The following is a 25756-nucleotide window of genomic DNA, read 5'->3' on the forward strand; positions in this document are numbered from 1 at the left end:
AAAGTGCCTTCATCAGCCTTTTCAATGTCTAGTCTTGTCACAAGACTTTTTTTTTTAAGCCTATTATAGGGGGAGGAGGGTGCTTGAGGGGGGTCTGGGCGCTGGGGGCGGGCAGGGGCAAGGCGCCCCCCCGCAGCCCCCAAGCCTCGGCCGCCCTCATGACTTGTGCGTGGCTTGTGTTGGCCTTGTTTTGGCGGCGAGAGTCCGACGAGCTTTTCCGGTGTACGGTGTTGTGAGCGGCCAATGCCCATTTGCATTGTGTGCGCCGAACGCCATCACGTCCGCAACGGCAAACCGTCTGGGGCGAGCTTCCATTGCGATTTGCTAAAACATGGCCAACACGAGCTCCGTCCAAGCAAGGTTGGTCAGTCCGCTAATGCTTGTCGGCCTCCCCTCGCATAAGCAGACCGATGTGGGTGCAGTCGGGATCCGACGATCGGGGGTGCTTGTCGCCGCTTGTGGCTTGTGACGTTGAAATTAGTAGCTTGTGGTGTGCAAACGTCGGAAATCCCGGCATGCAAGGCTCCCGCTCAGGAGCTGGGGTATGCTTTTGGGTGCGCTTGCTAGTAGCCCGTTGCCTGCAAAAATTGAGGCGTCAAGGGCGGCCGGCGACGGCTTGCACCCCCGCCTGTCGACTTCCGGTAGCACCCACACAGCTTGGGTGTGCTTGTCGTTGTCTGTTGCCCGCGTCTCACGAGGCGCCTATCACACAACGCGTCGTGTGGCTAGTAGTCCGCTGACTACGTCCGCCAATACCTCCGCTCGGCACTAATGCAGCGCGCCGAATATATCAGAGTCGGGAGGAACAATCACAAAACAGTAAATTGCGCACGCGGATTCAGAAAACCAAATTGCATTGAACTGAAAATGCGTATACAATGATCAACGATGCTAGAGCAAGGGGTTCGCCTTGAGGGGGACTCCAACACGTCACTAAACCAAGCTTCTTGAACTCATTCCCCCCTATAATAGGCTTAAAAAAATAAATCCTATTGCATACACTAGACACTAGGAAAGCTGAAATTTGCAACTCAAGAGGCGTAACGTCCCCTTGAGGAATCTAAACAACATAAAGCAAATAACAAAGCAGTAACAAAGCAATAAAAGGCCTACACCTAAGACTCTAACACAGTTGGGTGTCCGTCGTCTGTCGATGAAGGCTGAGTGGTCGGCCATGTAGAACGGTTGAGTGGCCGAAGTGCGCGTCACGGGGGCCTAGTGTGCGGGCAGCCCGTGACATTCTCCCCCACCTGAGATAGCGACGTCCCCGGCGCTACGGAAGCACGGTACGCTTCGACAAGGGGTAGAAACGCCTTTAGGTTCGTCACTCGCTCCCAAGTGTTCTCCTCGCTGCTGCATCCCCTCCATTTCACCAAGTACTCTGTGTGGTCTTTCTTCGCGGTACTCGTCACTCGGTGATCTAGGATCGCTTCAGCCACCTTCTCCTTCATCTTCTTCAATTCGAGTTGTGGGCGGCTGGGTTGATTGCGGGTATCGTCTTCCCTGTCTGCTGAGTACTTCTTCAATTGGCTGACATGGAAGACGTTGTGGATCTTCCACCACGGCGGCAGCTCCACCTTGTATGCTACCGTCCCAATACGCCTAAGGACCGGCAAAGGACCAACATATTTCTGCATCAACCGAGGATCTCTCCCCCTTGATGACTTTGACAATCTCGGATCCGGGACCTTCACCAGCACCAGGTCTCCCGCATTGAACTCAACGAAGCGGCGATTCTGATCTGCATACTTCTTCATCCGCTTCTGAGCTGTCTCCAGGCAACTTTTAGCGATATCAACATTCTGCTTCCACTCCTGGGAGAAACTTCGAGCAAGAGGGGATCTCACACTTTGTGGGATGTCAAGAGTGTGAGGAAGGAGCGGCTGCTGCCCAGTGACGATTTCAAAAGCGCTCTTGTTAGTCGAAGAGCTCTTTTGAGCATTGAAACACAGCTGAGCGACATCCAGGAGCTTCACCCAATCCTTCTGCGTACCTCGCACAAAGTGCCGAAGGTAGTCCTCCAACATAGAATTAAAGCGTTCTGTCTGACCATCGGACTGTGGATGATAGCTCGAGCTCATGGAAAGTGTGGACCCGAGGAGTTTGAACAACTCGGTCCAGAAGACGCCAGTGAAACGGGAGTCACGATCACTGACAATATCTTTTGGCAGTCCCCAATGTTTGACGATGTGCTTGAAGAAGAGATGAGCCGTCCCTTCTGCTGTAACGTGTTTGGGTGCTGCGATGAATGTAGCATATTTTGACAAACGATCGACCACGACAATAATAGAGCCTAAGTCCCCGACTTTAGGCAATCCAGAGATGTAATCCATGGAGACGCTCTCCCATGGACGCTTTGGGATGGGAAGTGGTTGTAGCAAACCAGCCTTCTTCTGATGGTCTGCCTTGTCCTGCTGACAAATCAAGCAAGTGCGGACATACGTCTCGACATCGTCCCGCAGTTGTGGCCAATAGTAGGCCCTCTTCACCAAGGCAAACGTGCGCTCCTGTCCTTGGTGTCCCGCCCAAAGTGTGTCGTGGCATTCGGAAAGAAGTGATTTCCGTAGGTCCCCGCCTCTCGGAATATATACGCGGTTTCCCTTGGTCATCAACAATCCATCCTCGATCCAAAAGTGTCGAGCCTTGCCCTGCTCGACAAGCCGAATCAGGCCTTGCGCTGCGGGATCCCTCGGTAGTAACTCCCGCACCTGATCCTTCACAGAGATAGCAGCCGCGCTAGAGGAGAGCGCTGCTATCGACTCCAAGTTCGCCAAGTCCGCCCTGCGGCTCAAGGCGTCAGCTGCGTGGTTGCTGGAGCCGGCCCGGTACTCCAACACGAAGTGAAACTCTGACAACAACTCCTGCCAACGTGCCTGCCTACTGGTCAGCTTCGGCTGCGACATGAAATGACTCACTGCAGTGTTATCCGTCCTGACCACGAAGGGAGAGCCTAACAAATAGTGTCGCCATAGTCGAACGCAATGAACTACGGCCAACAACTCCTTCTCGTGCACTGAATAACGTCGTTCAGCATCCTTCAACTTTCTGCTCTCAAAGGCAACTGGATGGCCATCTTGCATCAGAACTCCTCCTAAAGCAAAGTCTGAAGCGTCTGTCTCCACCAAGAATGGCTTTGACATATCTGGTAAGGCCAACACAGGATCTGTCATCATCGCTCTCTTCAAATCATCGAAGGCTACTTGGCATTGGGGTGTCCAATTCCAAGTCTCCGTCTTCTTCAGTAAGTCTGTCAAAGGCCGTGCGATCGTGGAGTAGTCCTTCACGAAACGCCGATAATAGTTCGCCAAGCCAAGAAATGAGCGCAAGTCATGAACATCGCTCGGCGGTCTCCACTCCTCGATAGCCTGTACTTTCTTGGGATCCATCCGAATGCGTCCTCTCTCCACGATGTGTCCCAAGAAACTGATAGTCTCCCGAGCAAACGAGCACTTCGACACCTTCACGTACAGCTCGTGCTCGCGGAGTCTCGTCAGAACCTGCCGCAAATGGTCCTCGTGCTCGGCCAAGGTTCTGCTGTATATCACAATGTCGTCCAGGTACACCACCACAAACTCATCAAGAAAACCGTGAAGTACCTGGTTCATCAAGGTGCTGAAGGTTGCGGGAGCATTAGTTAGGCCGAAAGGCATGACAAGAAACTCGAAAGCTCCGTACCTCGTGACAACTGTCATCTTCGCCTCATCACCCTCCTTGACTCGGACCTGCCAATAGCCCGACCTCAAGTCTATCTTCGTGAAGTAGTTCGCTCCACTCAAACGGTCGAAGCAGTCTGCCACCAACGGTATCGGGTACTTGTTCTTCACAGTGATCTTGTTCAGTGCCCGATAGTCACAACACAGGCGTAGGGAGCCGTCGGCCTTCTTCTGAAACAGGACCGGCGCTCCATACGGTGACTTCGCGGGTTTGATGATTCCGCTCTCCAACATATCCTTCAACTGCTTCCTAAGCTCCACAAGCTCAGGTTGCGACATTCTGTACGGTGCCCTGGCGGGCGGCCTCGTGCCAGGCACCAACTCAATCTCGTGATCCACTGCCCTCTTCGGCGGTAGCTTCCGAGGCAGCTCGCCTGGCATCACGTCTTCAAACTCCATCAACAGTTTCTTAATGCCGCCCGGGATGGGCCCTGACACCTCTTCTATTTCATCAAGGCAAAGAGTGCACAAGTAGGATGGTTCATTCCGCTTGCGACCCTTCTCAAACTGCATGGCCGACAAATTCCTCTCTCCAGTACGTCCGGCCAAGGTAGGGATGACACACGGTTTCGCTCCCATCATCATCAGCGAGTCGACATGGGGTAGAACAGCTGTGCGTGTATCCCGTAGAAATTCAAGCCCGAGGATAAGCTTGAAATCGTCCATTACCACAACCGAAAGATTGGTCTTTCCTTCATAAGCACCAACCTTAATCTGCACAGACTTGGCTACACCGGCAATGGGTTGTGCAGCCGAGTTGATCGCCTTCACACGCCCAACTCCCTTCTCCAGCACGAGCCCGAGTCTCGCCACTTCGGCGCTCGCAAGGTAGTTGTGAGAGGCTCCAGTGTCGATCATGGCTCGAATCGGCTTGCCATGAATCTTCACATCAACGAACATCAACCCTTTCTTCCTAGGAATCCGGGGCTGAACTTCTTCTTCTTTCAGTTCCGGCTGTTCCACAGTAAGAGCCGGGACAGTCTTTTTCGCAAGGGGTGGCACAACTCTCTTCGCCGCCACCATAGAGACTGTGTTGCACCATTGGGATACGGCCCCCAAGTTGTCCTCATCCTCCTCCGTGTCATTCTCACCACCTGCCTCTGCTTGTGGCTCCACACTCTTTGAGGATGACGCATTGTCGGCAAAGGTCGTTGCCAATGCATTCAACACCCGTCTCTTCGGGCAATCCCGATACCCATGCGGACCATCGCAGAAGAAACACCCTCTCCTCCTCTCGGGTGCTCCCTGCTTGTTCTCTTGGGGCCTGTTCCTGTCTGAACCGCCCTGCGAGCCATTCTGAGCGTGGGGTTTCTGGTCTCCCCCACCTCTGTTGAAGATATTCCTGAACGATTTCATCCCATTCGACTTATTCTGTGCAGGACCAGGCGTCGCCTGCCTATCCTTCCGAGTCTCTTGGTTGAAATCTGCCAGGCGTTCGGCCGCGATGATAGCCGAACTCAAATCAGTCACTCGTTGCCTCTGCAACTCGTTTCTCGCCCACTGTTTCAAGCCTTCCATGAAAGTGAACAGCTTGTCTGCCTCCGACATGTCTCGGATGTTCAGCATCAGCGCTGAGAAAGCTTTGACATATTCCCGCACGGAACCTGTATGTTCAAGCTTTCGCAATGCCCTCCTGGCATTGTACTCCACATTCTCGGGGAAGAACTGCTCTCTGATCGCCTCCCGTAGAAGAGCCCACGTGTCGAGCTGTATTTGATGAGCCTGGATTTCCGCAAACTTGGTCCGCCACCACAGCTTTGCGTCACCAGTCAGGTACATGGTCGCAGTCGCAACCTTCCTTGCCTCGTCCCGCACGTCTGCCGCAAGGAAGTACTGTTCCATGTCAAAGAGGAAGTTCTCGACCTCCTTCGCATCACGCTCACCGCTATAGGCCTTCGGTTCTGGTATTCGAAGCCTAGCACCGGGGTCGTGAGCAACCATAGGCGTGCTACCCACTGCACGCTGGAGCAGTCCAATCTGAATGGACATCTGCTCCATGTCACGCCGCATATCGGCAATGCTGTCGTTTCCGAATACGCCAGCCATCTCCTGAATCACGTGCCGACACTCGTCCAACTCCGAATTCAGCACCGTGATCTCAGATTCTAGAGAAGAGACCTTCGTCTCCAATTCCACCAACCGGGAGTGTCCGTCCTCCGGGTTCTCAGCTCTCTCGCTGGTTGAAGCTGCGGCATGTCGCGGGCTTTCCGGATCTTGCCCCGATGCCCTCGCAGCAGTAGCGGTCCGCCTCGGCCCCATCGTGGCACGAGGCTCTGATACCACCTCTCACGAGGCGCCTATCACACAACGCGTCGTGTGGCTAGTAGTCCGCTGACTACGTCCGCCAATACCTCCGCTCGGCACTAATGCAGCGCGCCGAATATATCAGAGTCGGGAGGAACAATCACAAAACAGTAAATTGCGCACGCGGATTCAGAAAACCAAATTGCATTGAACTGAAAATGCGTATACAATGATCAACGATGCTAGAGCAAGGGGTTCGCCTTGAGGGGGACTCCAACACGTCACTAAACCAAGCTTCTTGAACTCATTCCCCCCTATAATAGGCTTAAAAAAATAAATCCTATTGCCTACACTAGACACTAGGAAAGCTGAAATTTGCAACTCAAGAGGCGTAACGTCCCCTTGAGGAATCTAAACAACATAAAGCAAATAACAAAGCAATAACAAAGCAATAAAAGGCCTACACCTAAGACTCTAACACAGTTGGGTGTCCGTCGTCTGTCGATGAAGGCTGAGTGGTCGGCCATGTAGAACGGTTGAGTGGCCGAAGTGCGCGTCACGGGGGCCTAGTGTGCGGGCAGCCCGTGACACCGCGACCCCGAAATCAGTAGCATGTGGGTGGCCAAAGTCAGAAATCCCGACATGCAAGGCTCCCGCTCGGGAGCTGGGTATGCTTTTGGGTGCGCTTGCTAGTAGCCCGTTGCCTGCGAAAGTGGAGGCGTCGGGAAGCAGCCGACGATTGCCCAAATAAGCTAGTCGCTCCGGTCCCTAGGTTTGTGCTCGGTTCCCAAGTCATGTTTCGTCCCGAATCTTCGTGCCTATCGGGGCATGCTTGGGCGTGCTTGCTGCCGTTCACCTGCCGAGACGCTTGAATGCGTCGTGGGATGGCGATCATTGCATACGTAATGGGCCCGTGTGTGGTTATTGGCGTGTATGGGCATGTTGGATCCCTGCTCGGGCAGTGACAACATCCCCTATGAGTTTAAGCATATCAATAAGCGGAGGAAAAGAAACTTACAAGGATTCCCCTAGTAACAACGAGCAAACCGGGAATAGCCCAACTTGAGAATCGGGCGGCTTCCCTGTCGGAATTGTAGTCTAGAGAAGCGTCCTCAGCGGCGGACCGGGCCCAAGTCCCCTGGAAAGGGGCGTCGGAGAGGGTGAGAGCGCCGTCGTGCCTGGACCCTGTCGCACCACGAGGCGTTGTCAGCGAGTTGGGTTGTTTGGGAATGCAACCCTAATCGGGCTGTAAATTATGTCCGTGGCTAAATACGGGCAAGAGATAGATAGCGAACAAGTACCGTGAGGGATGAAAAGGACTTTGAAAAGAGAGTCAAAGAGTGCTTGAAATTGTCGAGAGAGAAGCGGATGGGGGCCGGCGATGTGCCCTGGTCGGATGTGGAACGGCGAGAGCCGATCCGTCGATCGACTCGGGGTGCGGACCAGCGCGAATTGAGGCGGCGGCCAAAGCCCGGGCAGTCGATATACCCGCGGAATGCCGTCGCCCCGATAGCGGCGTACAGTGGGCGCCTCCGGCGTGCTTCGACAATTGCGCACTCCTGGTGCTGGCCAGCGGGGTCCCTATTCAACCCATCTTGAAAGACGAACCAGGGAGTCTGAGATGTGTGAGAGTCAACGGGCGAGCAAATCCGTAAGGCGTAAGGAAGCTGACCGGCGTGATTTCCCCCGAGGGGTGCAACGCCGACCGACCTTGATCTTCTGAGAAGGGTTCGAGTGAGCATACTTGTCGGGACCCGAAAGATGGTGAACTATGCCTGAGCGCGGCGAAGCCAGAGGAAACTCTGGTGGAAGCCCGCAGCAATACTGACGTGCAAATCGTTCGTCTGACTTGGGTATAGGGGATAAAGACTAATCAAACCATCTAGTAGCTGATTCCCTCTAAAGTTTCCCTCAGGATAGCTGGAGCTCGAGCGCGAGTTCTATCGGGTAAAGCCAATGATTAGAGGCATCGGGGGGGGGGGGGGAGGGGCAATGCCCTCGACCTATTCTCAAACGTTAAATAAGTAGGATGGCACGGTTGCTCTGTTGAGCCGTGCCAGGGAATCGAGAGCTCCAAGTGGGCCATTTTTTATCAGTAGAACTGGCGATGCAGGATGAACCGAAAGCCGAGTTACGGTACCCAACTGCGCGCTAACCTATATCCCACAAAGGGTGTTGGTCAATTAAGATAGCAGGACGGTGGTCATGGAAGTCAAAATCCGCTAAGGAGTGTGTAACAACTCACCTGCCGAATCAACTAGTCCCAAAAATGGATGGCGTTCATGCGCGCGACCTATACTCGACCGTCGGGGCAAGGCCCAGGCCCCGATGAGTAGGAGGGCGCGGCGATCGTGGCGGTCGCTAGGTTGGAAGGCCGAAGATAGGAAAGGTTCCATATGAACGACACTTGCACATGAGTTAGTCAATCCTAAGGGTCGGGGGAAGCCCGACAGACAGTGCGTTCAGCGCGTGCTCCAAGAGGGAATCGGGTTAAATTTCCTGAACTGGGACGCGGCAGTTGACGGCAACGTTAGGGAGTCCAGAGACATCGGCAGGGGCCGGCCCAGGCGCGCGCGCTCGTCGGCAGTGTAGAGGCTCGAGGCGCTCACGCACTTTGGCAGTGGTTGGCAAGGCCTGCGCACACGCCCATCTACTGCCGTCTGCCTGCTCGCGGGCGGGAGACTGCAGGGGTCTGCCCAGGCCTGCCCGCACGTCGGTAGTGGCCGGGCAGGTGCGCGCGCAGGCCAACAAGGGCTGCCTGCACGGGCGCCCGTCTGCTGCCGTCTGCCTGCGCACGCATGTCGGCACTATCCCCACAGGCGCGCTCGTAAGTCGACAGCAGAGGCTTTAGGCGCGCGCACACGTCGGCAACAGAGCCTCCAGGCGCCCCCGCGCAGGTCGGCAGGGGCTTCCTGCATAGGCGCCCGCCTACTGACGTCTGTCTGAGTGCACGCGTCGTCAGTGTGTGCACAGGCGCGCGCGCACATTGATAACAGAGGCTCCAGGCGCACGCGCGCATGTCGGTAGTGGTCGGCCAGGTCGCGTGTGCTGCCGTCCTCCTACACGCGCGCACGTCAGCAGGGGCTGCCTACACCATCTGCTTTCGTCTGCCTGCACCCGCGCACATCAGCAGGCGTTGTCTGCACTGTCTGCTGCCATCGGCCTGTGGGCGCTGGCGCGTCTGCTGCCGTCCGGCACTGCTCTCGTGGCCGTCGCCTTCGATCACTTCCGACGATGACATTAGAATGTAAAGACATCTTGCCCACGACTTATTTGTCAGGTCTCGAGACATCCCGAAGCTTGTTTGTCCGATGTTGATGATTGTGGGAAGACAATTGAAAGTGCATTCCGGAAAAACATCGATGTTGCTCCATCTGATAACTTGCACGGAAGTGCTCGTGAAGACGCACTGCTTATGTATACATAATGATTTTATTGGAAAACAAGGAATTTGAAAGTGCACCCTCCAATTTTTTCCGAATCTTTTTCAAACTTTTTGGACGCATAATATGACCGATCGATAATAAAGTAAATATTTCGCGATAAGAATATGTGAATAAAAAATAAAAATATTATTCCACATATTTCTCTCACTTGTCGAATGTGTCTTCATATTTTTTTCAATTTTTTTCTTTTATTTATTATTTTTTTAATAATTAAATAAATATTTTCATAACTTAAAAATAAATTATTTGAAGAAAAATGAATTAATCATGTGATTTTAGGGTGACATGCAAATTTTCATGCAAAAATACGGTAAAATGATTCAAAAATGGCAAAAAAGTGCCTTCCTCATCTTTTTCAATGTCTAGTCGTGTCACAAAGCTTTTTTTTTAAGCCTATTATAGGGGGAGGAGGGTGTTTGAGGGGGGTCTCGGCGCTGGGGACGGGCAGGGGCAAGGCGGCCACCCCGCAGCCCCTAAGCCTTGGCCGCCCTCATGGCTTGGGTGTGGCTTGTGTTGGCCCTATTTTGGCGGCAAGAGTCCAGCGAGCTTTTCCGGCGGGGCGCTCGAGCGGGAATCTATGGTGTTGCGTGCGGCCGATGCCCATTTGTATCGTGTGCGCCGAACGCCATCACGTCAGCAACGGCAAATCGTTGGGGGTGAGCTTCGATTGCGATTTGCTAAAACATGGCCAACACGAGCTCCGTCCAAGCAAGGTTGGTCGGCCTCCCCTCGCATAAGCGGACCGATGTGGGTGTTTTCGGGATCCGACGGTCGGGGGTGCTTGTCGCCGCTTGTGGCTTGCAACGCTGAAATTAGTAGCTTGTGGTGGGCAAACGTCGACAATCCCAGCTTGCAAGGCTCCCGCTCGGGAGCTGGGGTATGCTTTTGAGTGCGCTTGCTAGTAGCCCGTCGCCTGCGGAAGTGGAGGCGTTGAGGGGCAGGCGACGACGGTCCGCACAAGCAAGCCGCTCAGGTCCCTAGGTTTGTGCTCCTCGGTTCCCAACTCGTGTTTCATCCCGAATCTTTGTGCCTACCGGGGCGTGTTTGGGCGTGCTTGCTGCAGTTCGCCTGCCGCGACGCTTGAAAGCGTCGTGGGACGGCGGGCGTTGGTTTGTGTACTCGGGCATTGCGTACGTAATGGGCGCGTGAGTGGTGATTGGCGTGTCTTGGCATGTTGGATCCCTGCTCGGGTTACGACAACTGTTAGGAAATAGATCGGGTCAAGATGCACAACAGCTGGAATATGAAGGCGATAAAAGACACGAATTTGTTAACCCAGTTCAGATATAAATCCTACGTCTGGGGGCGATACCAAGCTAGGAGAAAACACTCAAAAAGGAGGAAAATTTAGGAGTACAACACACACCAGTATGTAAGTCTTCACCACATGTGAAAGACAACACTCACTCTCGTCTAACTCTTTCTTTTCTCTCTACTCTGCTTTTCAAAACAATGCCAATAAGAGTAGTATTTATAGCCATGACTTATCCTTTTCCAACTCAACTTGGGATTTCTAAGTTGAATCGGGTTATCCTTCTCCAACTCAACTTGGGATTTCTAAGTTGAATTGGGTTATCCTTCTCCTTCTCCAAATCAATCTTCACAACTTAACAATCTCCCACTTGAAGATTGATTAGCTTTTCTCCACTTCTTTCTTGGTACCGCCGGGTTTGTCCACTCTAGTCATCAAGGCTAGTCGAAGCCGTACACAGCTTCAACTTCTCCATAGCAACCGCCTTGGTCAGCATGTCCGCAGGGTTCTTTTCTCCTTGGATCTTCTCCAACTGCAGTGCCTTCTTCTCCAGAAGTTGTCGGATGAAATGGTATTCAATCTCGATGTGCTTTGTCCGCGAATGGAACGCGGGATTCTTTGCTAGATGGATCGCACTCTGGCTATCGCTATGAAGAATCACATCTGCCTGAGGTTTCCCTAATTCACCAAGAAGTGTTGCAGCCAAATGAGCTCCTTAGCCGCCTCAGTAACTGCCACGTACTCAGCTTCCGTTGTGGACAGTGTGACAACCTTCTGCAGCTTTGAGACCCAGGATACGGCTGTACCGTCATATGTGAACACGTACCCTGTAGTGCTCCTCCTTCTGTCATAGTCACTCCCTGCAAAATCAGCGTCAACAAACCCAAACAAGGTAAGCTTGCCCTTACCAAACACCAATGCTCGGTCCTTAGTACCCCTTAGGTACCTAAAAATCCATTTCACAGCTTCCCAGTGCATCACTCCTGGATTGCTCATAAAACGGCTAACTACTCCCACTGCATGTGCTATATCCGGTCGAGTACAGATCATAGCATACATCAGGCTCCCAATTACTGAGGCATACGGTGTGACTCTCATCTTTGCACGTTCGGAGTCAGTCTGGGCGAATCACTGTTGGATAGTTTGAACTGATTTCCCAATGGCGTTCCAATCGGTTTTGCATTTTCCATCTTGAATCTGCTCCATATGCGCTGATTCCTCTTCCTTTTCTTCAACGAGTTCAATTTCAAAATCATAGTAATTCTCAGGCGGTGAGGGAAGTTCGTTAGCAGCTTGGTTAAGGGTATAGGTCTGTTGCTGATTTCTAGAGATTCTCTGATCGTCATCACCTTGTTGTTGATCAGGTTGATTCATTTTGAGCACTTGCTCCTCATTCTTCTTAATAAGCATAGCAAATGGGTTGGGGAAAAGGGAATAAGAGCAACACATTGGAGGGGAGCCTCCTTTGCTACCCCCTCACAATGCCCAACAATATCATCATCTCTCAATTCCTCAACAATAGAATTTAACTCATGCACATTATACATACTTGATGCATTTCTATCACAAACCACAGGCATATTATCAATAGTATCATTACCAACAGTTAATATCTCATCATTATGAACATGTAAATTAATATCGTTGATAGCAAAAGATTGGGGTTCAGCATTCGGTACCTGGGTATACGAACATTCACCTCTCTCAGTCCGTCTGCTACTCTTTTCTGCCTTTCCATCAAGTGCTTTGGTAGGTGTGTTGGTAGCTTCTTTCCCTTTTTTTTCCTTGCCTTTCTTCGTTGCAGCAGTAGGCTCCTTCCTCTCCTCATTTCAACGACGAGGTGCTGGTTTCGGGTTGTTCCCTTTGGAGTAGCATTCCAAGTCCTGGTGGCCAACATGTTTACATAAAGTGCAGCATTCCGGCACTTGTTCATACTCGACTTTCTGTACAATCGAAATACCATTGATTTGGATATCAAATTTCTGAATGAGCGGTGTAAGCAGATCGATTTCAATGCAGACTCTTGCTTTTGAAAGCTTGGACTGGTTGAAAGTGAAGTCATCAATTTGCAGTGGTGTTCCAATCATACTAGCAACTGCATAAAGAGCATCTTTATGGAATAAGTGAGCTGGGAGTTCGGGGAAGCTAACCCAGATTGGAACAACAGAGGATTCTTGAGCAGGAGTAAATGTCGGGGTCCATTTGAATACCCGCATCGGATATCCTTGTATGTACCAAATTCGTCTTAACCAGAGACGTGAGAAATCTGTTTCATTTGACATGGATATGAGAACATGCTTAGCATTGATCATACTAACCGTAAAAGCACCATGGATTCCAAGCCCAGCCACCAGTCGGTGAAGGTTGCGATATTGCGGTGCTCCATATGAGAATTTACCAACAAGAGCAAAACGATAGGCCGCTACAAATGAAAGTGTCTCAGTATCAGAGAAAATGAGAGTCTGTCGCCCCTCAAGTGTGGCTTGCTTCCCAACGTTCGCTGGAGTCGAGTTGGCAAGAAAATACTTGTGCAGGTCCGCCGCAGTAGAGACACGGGTGCGGTGTAGAGAGGGGTTTGCGAGTGCTTCAGCAAATGATTTGGTAGATGGTGGAGGTGTTTGTGCTTCAGCAACTGAGGGTTGCTTCTTGTCAGACGAGCGAGTTGACTCAGCTGAGTTGACTCAGCCCAATGAAGCTTTGAGTGTAGGAAAGTCAATCGTGTTAGGGGCCATCACTGTCTTCCCTTAGCCCACTATTGATAACAGCATCAACAATGACTTGAATGGGGCTCAAGTCAGTAAACAAATGAATTATCTCCATGGCATGCTTAACAATTCGAACTGCCATGAGCTTCTTCCCATTGTTCCTCCCATGCATCATCAGGGAGTTGGTCAACCTCTCAACAATTGGGCATTGAGCCTTCCTGAATCGCTTTGCTTGGTACCTCCCAGCTGTGTGAGGCATCTATGTTGGATGCTTGGCTCCCGTAGCAGTGATGTAGTCTTCCACTGAGATATCACTAATCTGAACTTCATCGTAGGACCAGCGGTTGAAAAGCAACACAGCGTTGTGAACCTTTTCTCCCTCGTTTACGGCAGGTACTATCGCCATATCTTCTGGTTCACTGGTAAGCTACGACGGCATCGGCCTCTTGCGTGAAGCTGCTGAATGAATGGAGAATGTGACTGTCGGTTTAGGGTTTACGGTTTAGGGTTTTTTGTTTTTTTAGTCAAAACACCCCAAGGTGGGGGATGCTTATCGGGGTCCCCATCCCATCTTCATTAAAAAATAAATAACAGATGTCTTACAAAACATTTAAGAAACCAGAGGAGTACTACTCCTTAACATTGTGAAACAGAATATATTTAAAAGTTTCTAAGTGGTTGTAGTGGTTGTAGTGATCCAGTGCGTGCAACGATGTCTGTATTTTCGTGGCGGGGTTGGAGAAGCAAAGAACTGTTCTCCTTCCTCGATCTCAGACGGATTAAGGTTCAACGAGCAAACTGGATCCTGGATCTTCACTGGCCGTGGGCTACCTGGGTTAACCCGTTTCTTCCTCCTTTGGATTTCCACCCCCCCAATAAGAGTATACACAGCACCAATAACCAAATTATCGGAAGGCAAATTAGTCTCCACAATGTTTTCCACAAAACTAACAACAAGATTATCTGCAGGCAAATCACCCATTTTTCCAGCCTCACAGGGAATATTAACTTCATCAGCAAGAACAGAAAGTTCATTGACGCTAGTCATAGTTTCAGTTTGGTGCTCAGTATGGTACCTGGTGTCCTTAGCAGGCTGAAGTTGTTCTGGTTGGTCCCTCGTCTTTGAACTCTCACCAACTTCCTGAACAACTGCTTTGCCCCGCTCCACTTCCACAGCAGCCCTCTTCCTCTGCTTCCGAGGAGGTGGCTTGGGAGCATCGCCTTTTAAATAACAGTCTGAATCCCGGTGTCCAACATGTTTGCATAAGGAGCAGAAGTTTGGGATATCCTCGTACGCAATACGCTGAACAATAGTTGCCCCACAAATCTGGATTTGAAAATCCTCAAGGCGTGGTTTGAGAAGATCCAATTCAATGGATGCCCTTGCCTTGGAGAGCTTGGACTGATTGAGTGTGGCATCGTCAATCTGCAGAGGAGTTCCAATCATGCTCGCCACCGTGAATAGAACTTCCTTGCGGAACAGATGTGCTGGCAGCTCCGGGAAACTAACCCAAACCGGTACAATTGATGACTCTTGAGACGGAGTGAAAGTAGGAGTCCACTTGAAGATGCGCATCAGGTACCCCTGGATATACCAAATGCGCCGCAACCACAGACGAGTATAATCTACTTCACAAGATAAGGAAACTAAGACATGTCTGTTGTTCAGCATACTAACCGTGAATTTATTTTTTTATGCCAGTTCCCGTGATCAGTTTGTGCAGCATGCTGTACGAGTGTGCTCCATGCGAAAATTTTCCGACGAGCGCGAATCTGATTGGAGCTGCAAGGATTTCGGTCTCGGCTTCTGTAAACTGCAATGTTGGACCATTGTCTCCTGTTAAAACTGTTCCGAAAGAGGCCGGTGGCGAGTCCGTAGGGAAATATTTGTGATGTGCCGATTTTGCAGTTTTCGAGGCCTTTGGAGGCGCCACAACTTCAGCAAATGATTTCTTCGGAAGGATCGGCGTCGGGATCGAGGAAGCAGGCTGTTGGATTTGTTGGGTTGATTGGGTTGACCGAGTCAACTCGGTCAACAGCTGGTGGAGGAGCTTCTGGCCGTTCTCCGGTGGCTGTTTCTGACCGGACGGTTGGCTGCGCCTTGACAGGCGAGGCCAATGGTGGTGGTCCGCCATTGAAACGACGTCGGACGGCGGAGATACGGCGGCCCGATCGTTGGCGACGGCGCACGGACGGGAATTGTAAGATCTCTTCACTCTGGCCATGAAATTGGGCGAGCCTAGTTTCAAACAACTCGCACTGAGAAGAGGATTCGAACGCTGGTGGTCCTCGACCGTGGGTCGCCCTGACGACGGCGAATCGACGGCGGAGGCTAGCGGCGGTCGAGGTCGAAGCCCATCTTCATGCGTGGAGGAATCGTGAAATTGATGGAGAGGAATTGTAGAGCTCGTCAAGGCGAGCAAAATGGTGTATGGTACGGCCGGCAACTTGCCGGAAAACGGCCGAAATTTTAGAGAGAAGTCGCCGGCGAATCAAGGGCGAAAATGGCGCGATTCAGGCAGCTTTGGAAGGCGCATCCGGCGGCGTCCGGAGTTCGATCACTGCACAACCAGCACCATTGTGACAGGTTTTACGAGACGCATCCAATGGTGGTGCGCGTGTGGCTTCACTCGTCGGTGGAAATTTCCAGCGACCGGCCGACGGCGGCGCGGCGGTGACGCCGCGGTGGAGGAGGAGGTGGGCTGTCTGTTGGAGGTGGTGGTGAGGCTGAACAAGTGGTGGTTTGGTCGTGGTTGGTAGTTAGGGTTAAGGGTTTAGGGTTTTTTTTTTTTTATAGATAAACACCTGAAGGTGGGGGAAACTTTTCGGGGTCTCCATCCCTTCTTCATTGAAAATAAATTGGACCGCATGGGGTACTCCTCTGTTTCATCACTCGAAATTTCAACGATGTATTTTTGACCAAGTATTCCGGTAACCTCTCTACGATGAAATCATTTCTAGGCAGTTTGTCCGGGGATGCCAGCTCCAGTAACAGCTGCTCAATCGAGTCTGCAGGGTTGCAATTGGTCAAGCAAGGTGGTTCACAGATCTTTAATGGTGTCGCATCACTAACCAAAGTCTCCACCTTATCTGAATTCTGTTGTAAAAGCATGGTCGCATTTCCCACTTATATCCAATTTCCTTCAGCCATTTTATTTTCCGAATTCTCCTCACCCATTTTTCCATCATCGCAGGTAGTGTTAGCGATAAAACAGACACAATGTTATCATGCACAACCACGTGGTTCTCACCCACAACAAGATTATCGGCAGGCTCGTGTGCTGACCAGTTAGCATTATCAACATGCATTTCATTTTCCATATTCGAGTCATAGTTAACATCCGACGTCTCGATATCAGCAATATCAGTACCACGTTTATCACTATCAACATCATCATTAGAGGGATTAGTAGGGTACCTGCTTGATTCACCTCTCTCAAATGCCTTGGCTGTCTCAATCGCAACCTGTTCCTTTGCTACTGCTTTGTCCCGCCCGACCTCTTCAGCAACTTTCTTTCCTTTCATTTTCTCAGTGACAGCCCGATTGCTCGGCTTCTGGGGGTGGTTTGGGAGCATCCCCTTCCGTATAGCAGTCTGAGTCTCGATGCCCAACATGTTTGCACAACGAGTAATAGTGTGGGATATCCTCGTACTCAATACGCTGCACAATAGTAGCCCCACAAATCTGGATTTGAAAGTCTTCAAGGCGCGGTTTGAGAAGATCCAATTCAATGCATGCCCTTGCCTTGGAGAGCTTGGACTGATTGAGTGTCGCATCATCAATTTGCAGAGGAGTTCCAATCATGCTCGCCACCATGAATAGAACTTCCTTGCGGAACAGATGTGCTGGTAGCTCCGAAAAACTAACCCACACCGGTACAATTGATGACTCCTTAGACGGTGTGAAAGTAGGAGTCCACTTGAAGACGCGCATTGGGTACCCCTGGATATACCAAATACGCCGCAGCCACAAGCGAGTATAATCTGCTTCACAAGATAAGGAAATTAAGACATGCCTGTTATTTAGCATACTAACCGTGAATTTATTTTTTATGCCAGTTCCCGCGATCAGTTTGTGCAGCATGCTGTACGAGGGTGCTCCATGCGAAAATTTTCCTACTAGTGCAAATCTAAATGGAGCTGCGAGGACTTCGGTCTCGGCATCTGTAAACAGCAATGTTGGACCTTTGTCGCCAGCCAAAATTGTACCGACAGCGGTCGGTGGCGAGTCCGCAAAAAAGTATTTATGAGGTGTCGTATTTGCGGTTTTCGAAGCCCGAGACGGTGCAACCACTTCAGCGAATGATTTTTTCGAGAGGTTCGGCGTCGGAATTGATGAAGGCGGCTGCTGAAGCTGTTCGGTTGACTGAGTTGACCGAGTTGACCCGATCAAATGAGGGGTTGACCGAGTCAACTCAGTCAACAGCTCAGGTTAACTGTCGCCGTTGGCCGGAAGAGGCGTTTCAGGCGTGGCTCCGATGGCTAAAACAGAGCGGATAGGTGGATGCGCCATGACGAGGCGAGGCGAACGGTGGTGGTCCGCCGGCGAACGGAGGTGTGACGGCGGCGCTACGGCGGTCCGAAGGCCGGCCATGGCGGAAACGGGAGAATTGCAAGATCTTCTCGTACCGGTGATGAAATTTGACGAGATAGGTCTCAAAAGATTCGCATTGAGGAGAGGAAGTGGAAGGTGGCAGTCCGCGACCGTGGGTCAGCTCACCGGCGGCGAATTGACGGAAAAACGAGGCGGCAGTCTTGGACTTAGCGCATCGTCTACAATGGATGAAACCTGAAATTGCTTGAGGGAAAAGCTTCTAGTCATCAAGGCGAGTCTATCGGTGTATGGCACGACCGGAAACTCTCCAGGAAACGGCCGAATGTTTAGAGATAAGGAGACGGCGAATCTGGGGCGATTTGGGCACGATTCAGGCAACTTTGGAGGGCGCGTACGGCGGCATCTGGTGGCCGTTCAGTGCGATACCACCATGGTTGTGACGGTCTTCCAACGGCGCATCTGGTGGTGGTGCGCGTGTGGCTCTACGCGTCGGTGAATATTTCCGGCGATCGGCCGGCGGCGGCGACGCCGCGGTGGAGGAAGAGGTGGGCTGTCTGTTGGTGGTGGTGGTGAGGCTGAAAGGTTGGTGGTTTGGTGGTGGTTGGGGGTGGAAGGTTTAGTGTGTTAAATCTCACATACTTGTAGTGAGAAGTTGAGAGAATTGGTTTAGGGTTTAGGGTTTGGTTTTGGTTTAGGGTTAAGGTTTAGGGTTTAGGGTTTAGGGTTTAGGGTTTTGGGTTTTGGATTTTGGGTTTAGGGTTTAGTGTTTTTTTTTTTTTAGTTAAAACACCCAAAGGTGGAGGATGCTTATCGGGGTCCCCATCCCATCTTCATTAAAAAGGAAATAACAGATGTCTTACAAAACACTTAAGAAACCAGAGGAGTACTACTCCTTAACATTGTGAAACAGAATATAGTTAAAAGTTTCTAAGTGGTTGTAGTGGTTGTAGTGATCCAGTGCGTGCAACGATGTCTGTATTTTCGTGGCGGGGTTGGAGAAGCAAAGAACTGTTCTCCTTCCTCGATCTCAGCCGGATTAAGGTTCAGCGAGCAAACTGGATCCTGGATCTTCACCGGCCGTGGGCTACCCGGGTTAACATCATCGTCTTCCCCTTCTGATTCATCAGTTTCATCCCATTCCTCTAGTGGTGGAGTAGTCATTCCAAAAAGTTTCAGATTTCTGAACACTTCAGAGGCCTGTGAAAGGTTAACCCGTTTCTTCCTCCTTTGGATTTCCACCCCCCAATCGGAGGATACACAGCACCAATAACCAGATTATCGGAAGGCAAATTAGTCTCCATAATGTTTTCCACAAAACTAACAACAAGATTATCTGCAGGCAAATCACCCATTTTTCCAGCCTCACAGGGAATATTAACTTCATCAGCAGGAACAGAAAGTTCATTGACGCTAGTCAAAGTTTCAGTTTGGTGCTCAGTGTGGTACCTGGTGTCCTTAGCAAGCTGAAGCTGTTCTGACTGGTCCCTCGTCTTTGAACTCTCACCAACTTCCTGAACAACTGCTTTGCCCCGCTCCACTTCCACAGCAACCCTCTTCCTCTGCTTCCGGGGAGGTGGCTTGGGAGCATCGCCTTCTGAATAGCAGTCTGAATCCCGATGTCCAACATGTTTGCATAAGGAGTAGAAGTTTGGGATATCCTCGTACTCAATACGCTGAACAATAGTTGCCCCACAAATCTGGATTTGAAAATCCTCAAGGCGCGGTTCGAGAAGATCCAATTCAATGCATGCCCTTGCCTTGGAGAGCTTGGACTGATTGAGTGTGGCATCGTCAATCTGCAGAGGAGTTCCAATCATGCTCGCCACCGTGAATAGAACTTCCTTGCGGAACAGATGTGCTGGCAGCTCGGGAAACTAACCCAAACAGGTACAATTGATGACTCCTGAGACGGAGTGAAAGTAGGAGTCCACTTGAAGATGCGCATCAGGTACCCCTGGATATACCAAATGCGCCGCAACCACAGACGAGTATAATCTGCTTCACAAGATAAGGAAATTAAGACATGTCTGTTGTTCAGCATACTAACCGTGAATTTGTTTTTTATGTCAGTTCCCGCGATCAGTTTGTGCAGCATGCTGTACGAGGGTGCTCCATGCGAAAATTTTCCGACGAGCGCGAATCTGAATTGAGTTGCAAGGATTTCAATCTCGGCATCTGTAAACTGCAATGTTGGACCATTGTCTCCTGTCAAAACTATTCCGAAAGCGGCCGGTGGCGAGTCCGTAGGGAAATATTTGTGATGTGCTGATTTTGCAGTTTTTGAGGCCAGTGGAGGCGCCACAACTTCAGCAAATGATTTCTTCGGAAGGATCAGCGTCGGGATCGAGGAAGCAGACTGCTGGATTTGTTGGGTTGACTGGGTTGACCGAGTCAACTCGGTCAACGGCGGGTCAACAGCCGGTGGAGGAGCTTCTGTCCGTTCTCCGGTGGCTGTTTCTGACCGGACGATTGGCTGCGCCGTGACCAGGCGAGGCCAATGGTGGTGGTCCGCCACTGAAACGACGTCGGACGGCGGAGATACGGCGGCCCGATCGTTAGCGACGACGCACGGACGGGAATTGCAAGATTTCTTCACTCCGGCCATGAAATTGGGCGAGCCTAGTCTCAAACGACTCGCACTGAAAAGAGGATTCGAACGCTAGTGGTCCGCGACCGTGGGTGGCCCTGACGACGGCGAATCGACGGCGGAGGCTAGCGGCGGTCGAGGTCGAAGCCCATCTTCATGCGTGGAGGAATCGTGAAATTGATCGAGGGGAATTGTAGAGCTCATCAAGGCGAGCAAAATGGTGTATGGTACGTCCGGCAACTCGCCGAAAAACGGCTGGTATTTTAAAGAGAAGTCGCCGGCGAATCAAGGGCGAAAATGGCGCGATTCAGGCAGCTTTGGAAGGCGCGTCCGGCGGCGTCCGGAGTCCAATCACTGCACAACCAGCACCATTGTGACGGGTTTCATGAGACGCATCCAATGGTGGTGCGCGTGTGGCTTCACTCACCGTCGGAAATTTTCGGCGACCGGCCGGCGGCGGTGACGCCGCGGTGGAGGAGGATGTTGGCTGTCTGTTGGAGGTGGTGGTGAGGCTGAACAAGTGGTGGTTTGGTGGTGGTTGGTGGTGGAAGAATTAGTGTGTTAAATCTCACACACTTGTAGTGAGATGTTGAGAGAATTTGGCAAAGTGTGGTTGGTTTGGTTTAGGGTTTAGGGTTTTTTTTTTTATTTGGATAAACACCCGAGGGTGGGGGAGGCTTTTCGTGGTCTCCGTCCCATCTTCATTTAAAAAAAAAAACAAGCAGCATTACAAAGTAAAAGCAGCAAAATATAAAAGGAGGGGTACTACTCCTTTACATTGTGATACAAGAAAAAGTTAAAAGGAGTAATGCGGTTGCAGTGGCATAGCATCAAAATTGCCTGATGCGACGTCTGTTTCTTTCAGGCGGAGTTGGAGAGAGAACAAGGAACTGCTCTCCATCGTCTGTCTCAGCCGGATTAAGGTTCAGCGAGCACACTGGATCCTGAATCTTCACCGGCCGTGGGCTACTCGGGTCGACATCATCGTCTTCCCCTTCTGATTCATCCGTGTCATCCCAAACATTCAGTTGTCGAACAATTACTCCAAAAGTTTTAAGACCTTTGAAGAGTTTAGAGGCCTGTTTGAGGTTAATCCATTGCTTCCTCGTTTGGATTTTCATCCCCCAATAGGACAATACACAGCACCAACAGCAAGATTATCGGCAAGCAGATCAGTCTCCATAATGTTTTCACCGTGTGCAGTATAGTTATCATTATCCACATGCTCATCATTCTCCACAATATTATCATCATGCTCATCATGCTTACCATGTTTACCACTATCAACATTGTCATTAGAGAGGTTAGTAGAGTACCTGCTTTTGGAGCATTCACCCCTCTCGAGTGCCTTAGCTTTCCCAGGCACCACCTGTTCCTCCGTTCCCATTGTCTCCTTTCCATTTGACTTCTTGGCTCGTGGAGGAGGGCGGGGAGCATTGCCCATTGTGTAACACTCCAAGTTGTCGTGACCGACGTGTTTACAAAGGTTGCAATATTTTGGAAGTTGCTCATATTCCACTTTCTGATGAATTGTGGCTCCATTGATTTGTAGGTTAAAACCCTCCACAAGTGGTTTGGTAAGATCAATCTCAATGTAGCATTAGAGAGCTTGGATTGATTCAACGTGCAGTCGTCGATTTGAAGTGGTATTCCTATCATGTTTGCTACCGCAAATAGAGCATCCTTATGAAACAAATGAGTTGGGAGTTCAGGAAAACGTACCCAAACCGGAATAATAGAGGATTCCTGAGCCGGTGTGAATGATGGTGTCCATTTGAAAATGCGCATCGAAAATCCTTGAATGTGTCAAATTCTTCTCAGCCAAAGATAGGAGAAGTCGGATTCGTTGGAGAGACGAATAAGTACATGCTTGGCATTAAGCATACTGACGGTAAATGCGCCTTTGACTCCCAGTCCGGCAATAAGGCGATGCAGGTGTCGGAATTGAGGTTTTTCATGAGAGAATTTACGTAGCACCCCCTTCGCTACAAGGGCTATATCTATCCTAAACGTCATACTTATAATAATCCCTGTGTTTATATATATATATGCACATAATCATCTATCAATATGCATACGTAGTCACAACATCATAACGACATAGTCAACCCACAAAATCACATATATACAAATCAAACACCACAGGTGATCCACCACAGTTGATCGCTACGTCTATGTTCTCTTTATACAAACAAAATAAGATTTGTACTCTAGCTGACAAGAGGAGAAAACAGCATACTGGCCCGACATGCCTGAGTATAGTGCGTAGACCTATTCTTCAACTATCAGACACCTCAAAGTCTACTCCTGAAAGAAAATGTGAACAGAGGGATGTGTCTGCCACTTAGTAGGTAAATAATCAGCCCTATCTATATATGTATATCAAACACAGCCCAAACAAGACAAGTAGGCAACATGCATGAATTACAGTCAATTTAACTCCAATATAATTGTAGTACACCACATAGCTATCTCACAATAAAATAATCAATTAAACCTCTTTTTTCCTAATTTGTTTACCAGAAGGTGATATCGTGTTTTTCCCGTTAACTCAGTCTCACCGTTATATAAATTTAAGTGAATCCCCTTGACAGCTGGCTCATCAATCTCATTTCGCATCATAGCTCTTTTATTTCGCATCATAGCTCTTTTCACATCACATCTTTTTCATATCGCATCAAATCTCTTTTCATTTCATTTCTTTCTCATATCGCATTAAAGCTCTTTTCATTTCATTTCGCCTTATAGGCTTTTCAACACATCAAGGGTTATTCACGCCACAATTATATTCAATTTCCACCACTCCATCATATCCACATATCACCATTTTTGTAAGCAACTAGTAACGTAAAATAATATATCATTATATTCTCATTTTCAGACACCCACAACACATCATACAACAAACATAATATTTCAACGTGTCTTCGCATTCCACGTACACAATATCGTCAATCAAATTAAATCATTCACTATTCATATATTTTCAGATAAACCAACATCAGCATGAACCACAAATTTATATAACAGTAATATCACAAATAAATGGAACATATATAGATAATACTAATTATTTACTTACCTCAACCTCACAACGTTTCTTTCTACTCAATCGCTAATTGTCAGTCCTTTCACCTCACCCCCATATCCTATAATGAGTTATACCACATACCATTAATATATCGAGAATATCGTAATTTCTTTTAAATATAATATTAAATCTTATTCGTACGATTTTCAATAATTCTTTAATATTCCACTTCTATCGAAATATAAATCTTCGTTCTAGTTCTTCTCAATAACTAGACACTATAGGCTTCATAAAAATATTTATAATTTATCAAGTGATTCATAGGAATTTATTTAACGTAACCCCTTATACATTTATAACTATCATTTTTAATAACATCCTTAAATTAAATTATCATTAAAACATCATTCTTCCTCTTTAACAATATATTATATCTTAAGTATAGTTTTCAGAATATTCCTACGAATTTGTTATCAATTTCTCGCTATTATATAATTTAATTAAATAACAATACGTAGAATTGCGTATTTGGTTAACAATTCCGATGGAATTATATAAATTGGCTATAGCAACATTCAAATCTAATAAATTTAATAATCTAATTAACCAACGATATCATTTTTATATTCGATTTGATATATAATCAACATTTAATAAATGAACTAATTAAATAATATAATTACATAATTAATATAAATTAAAATCAATATTTCATACCTGAAATATTGCGGAAATATTGCAGAGCTGGTTATGCAAAAGTATGTGTGTGAATATGAATTCACACACACACATGTATATATTTTTTTAAGTGGGGGGGTTGAGGCGGTGCCACCTCCCCCCCCCCCCCCTCTTTTATATATTATGTACATATATTTACATATTATTATTATTATTATTATTATTATTGTTATTATTATTATTATTATATTTAGTTTTAAACTTTTTCTAAAATACCTTTCACGTCCCTCCTAATATAATTTGTCCCCAAATATTATCACGAACTCCAATTTAATCCGTTCAAATTTTATTATATCCCAAATTCAATCTATAATTTATTTATTAATTAAATTTAAATTCCTAATAATTATCAATTAGTCTCCCAATTACGTGAAAAATTCTATAGACGTCACAATTTCCCAACCAGTGCCAATCGGAAAGGAGCTGCAAGGGTTTCGGTCTCCGTATTCGAAAAAACCAGTGTAGGGCCCTTCTCATCAATCAAGACCGCACGCATCGATGGAGGGCGGTGGCGAATTTGCAAAGAAAAATTTCTACGAAGCTGTTTGTGGCACTTTTGAGGGTGCAATGACTTCAGTGAACGTTCTTTTTGGAGTCAACTCGGTCAAACCCATTTGACCGCCACCTACCGCCGGAGTTGGAGATTCCGGCGACTGAACGGAACCATGATCTGAACGGATGGTCGGCTTCGTCATCCCAGCGCGAGTCAAGTGGTGGTGGTCCGCTTGCGAACGGTGGCCGGACGGCGGCGGAACAGCACGACGAGTGGCGGCGACGGCGCGAGTAGGAGAAGAAAAAGATCTTTTCGTACAGGCAATGAAATTGGACGAGATTGGTCCCAAACGATTCGCCATGAAGAGAGGAAGACGACGGTACTGGTCCGTGACCGTGGGTCGGCTCACCGGCGACGAAACGACGGTGGAAGCGTTCAGCGGTGGAGGAGTTAGCCCATCGTCCCAAGTGCACGAAACTTCAAATTGTTTGGGGGGAAATACTCTACTCATCAAGGCGATTCTTTTGGTATATAGCACGGCCGGTAATTCGACGAGACGGCGCCAGAATCTTAGAGAGAAGATTCCGGCGACTTTGAGGGCGAATCTGCAATTTTCGATCGGCCGGTGAGGGCGCGTCCGTGCTCCGTTCAGGCCACACGCACCATGGTTGGACAGTACTCGACGAGGCGAGCCTGACGGTGGTGGCCGTGACCTCGAACGCGCCGGCGAGATTTTCCGACCGGCGACCAGTGATGGCACGGCGCCGCCGCCGCGACAGAGCTGGAGATGGGCTGTCTATCGGTGGTGGTGGTGAGGCTGAAAGAGTGGTGGTTTGGTGGTGGTGAGAGGTGGAAGTGCAAGTGTGTGAAAATCTCACACAATTGTAGTGAGATGTGGAGAAAAAATGGCCAAGGTTTAGGGTTTAGGGTTTAGGGTTTTTTTTTTGTTTTTAAGAAATAGGGGAATTGTCGGGATCCCCATCCCTTCTAGA

At 49.2% G+C, this 25756-nt stretch overlaps 1 protein-coding gene and 1 pseudogene across 1 annotated transcript; one reads left to right on the top strand and one right to left on the bottom strand.

Annotated features, from left to right (window-relative positions):
* Positions 1 to 7564: 7564 nt before the first annotated feature.
* On the top strand, positions 7565 to 8312 carry LOC148788013 (25S ribosomal RNA; annotated as a pseudogene; the record flags this gene model as incomplete).
* An 8577-nt stretch (positions 8313 to 16889) lies between these two features.
* Positions 16890 to 17390, bottom strand: LOC148788014 (uncharacterized). The gene has a single exon (XM_088880706.1). It carries the CDS (start codon positions 17388 to 17390, stop codon positions 16890 to 16892), a length of 501 nt encoding a protein of 166 aa, XP_088736832.1.
* Positions 17391 to 25756: the final 8366 nt, after the last annotated feature.

Source organism: Sesamum indicum, linkage group LG5, assembly GCF_026168435.1.
Source record: "Sesamum indicum cultivar Baizhima isolate 11 linkage group LG5, ASM2616843v1, whole genome shotgun sequence".
NCBI lineage: Eukaryota > Viridiplantae > Streptophyta > Magnoliopsida > Lamiales > Pedaliaceae > Sesamum > Sesamum indicum.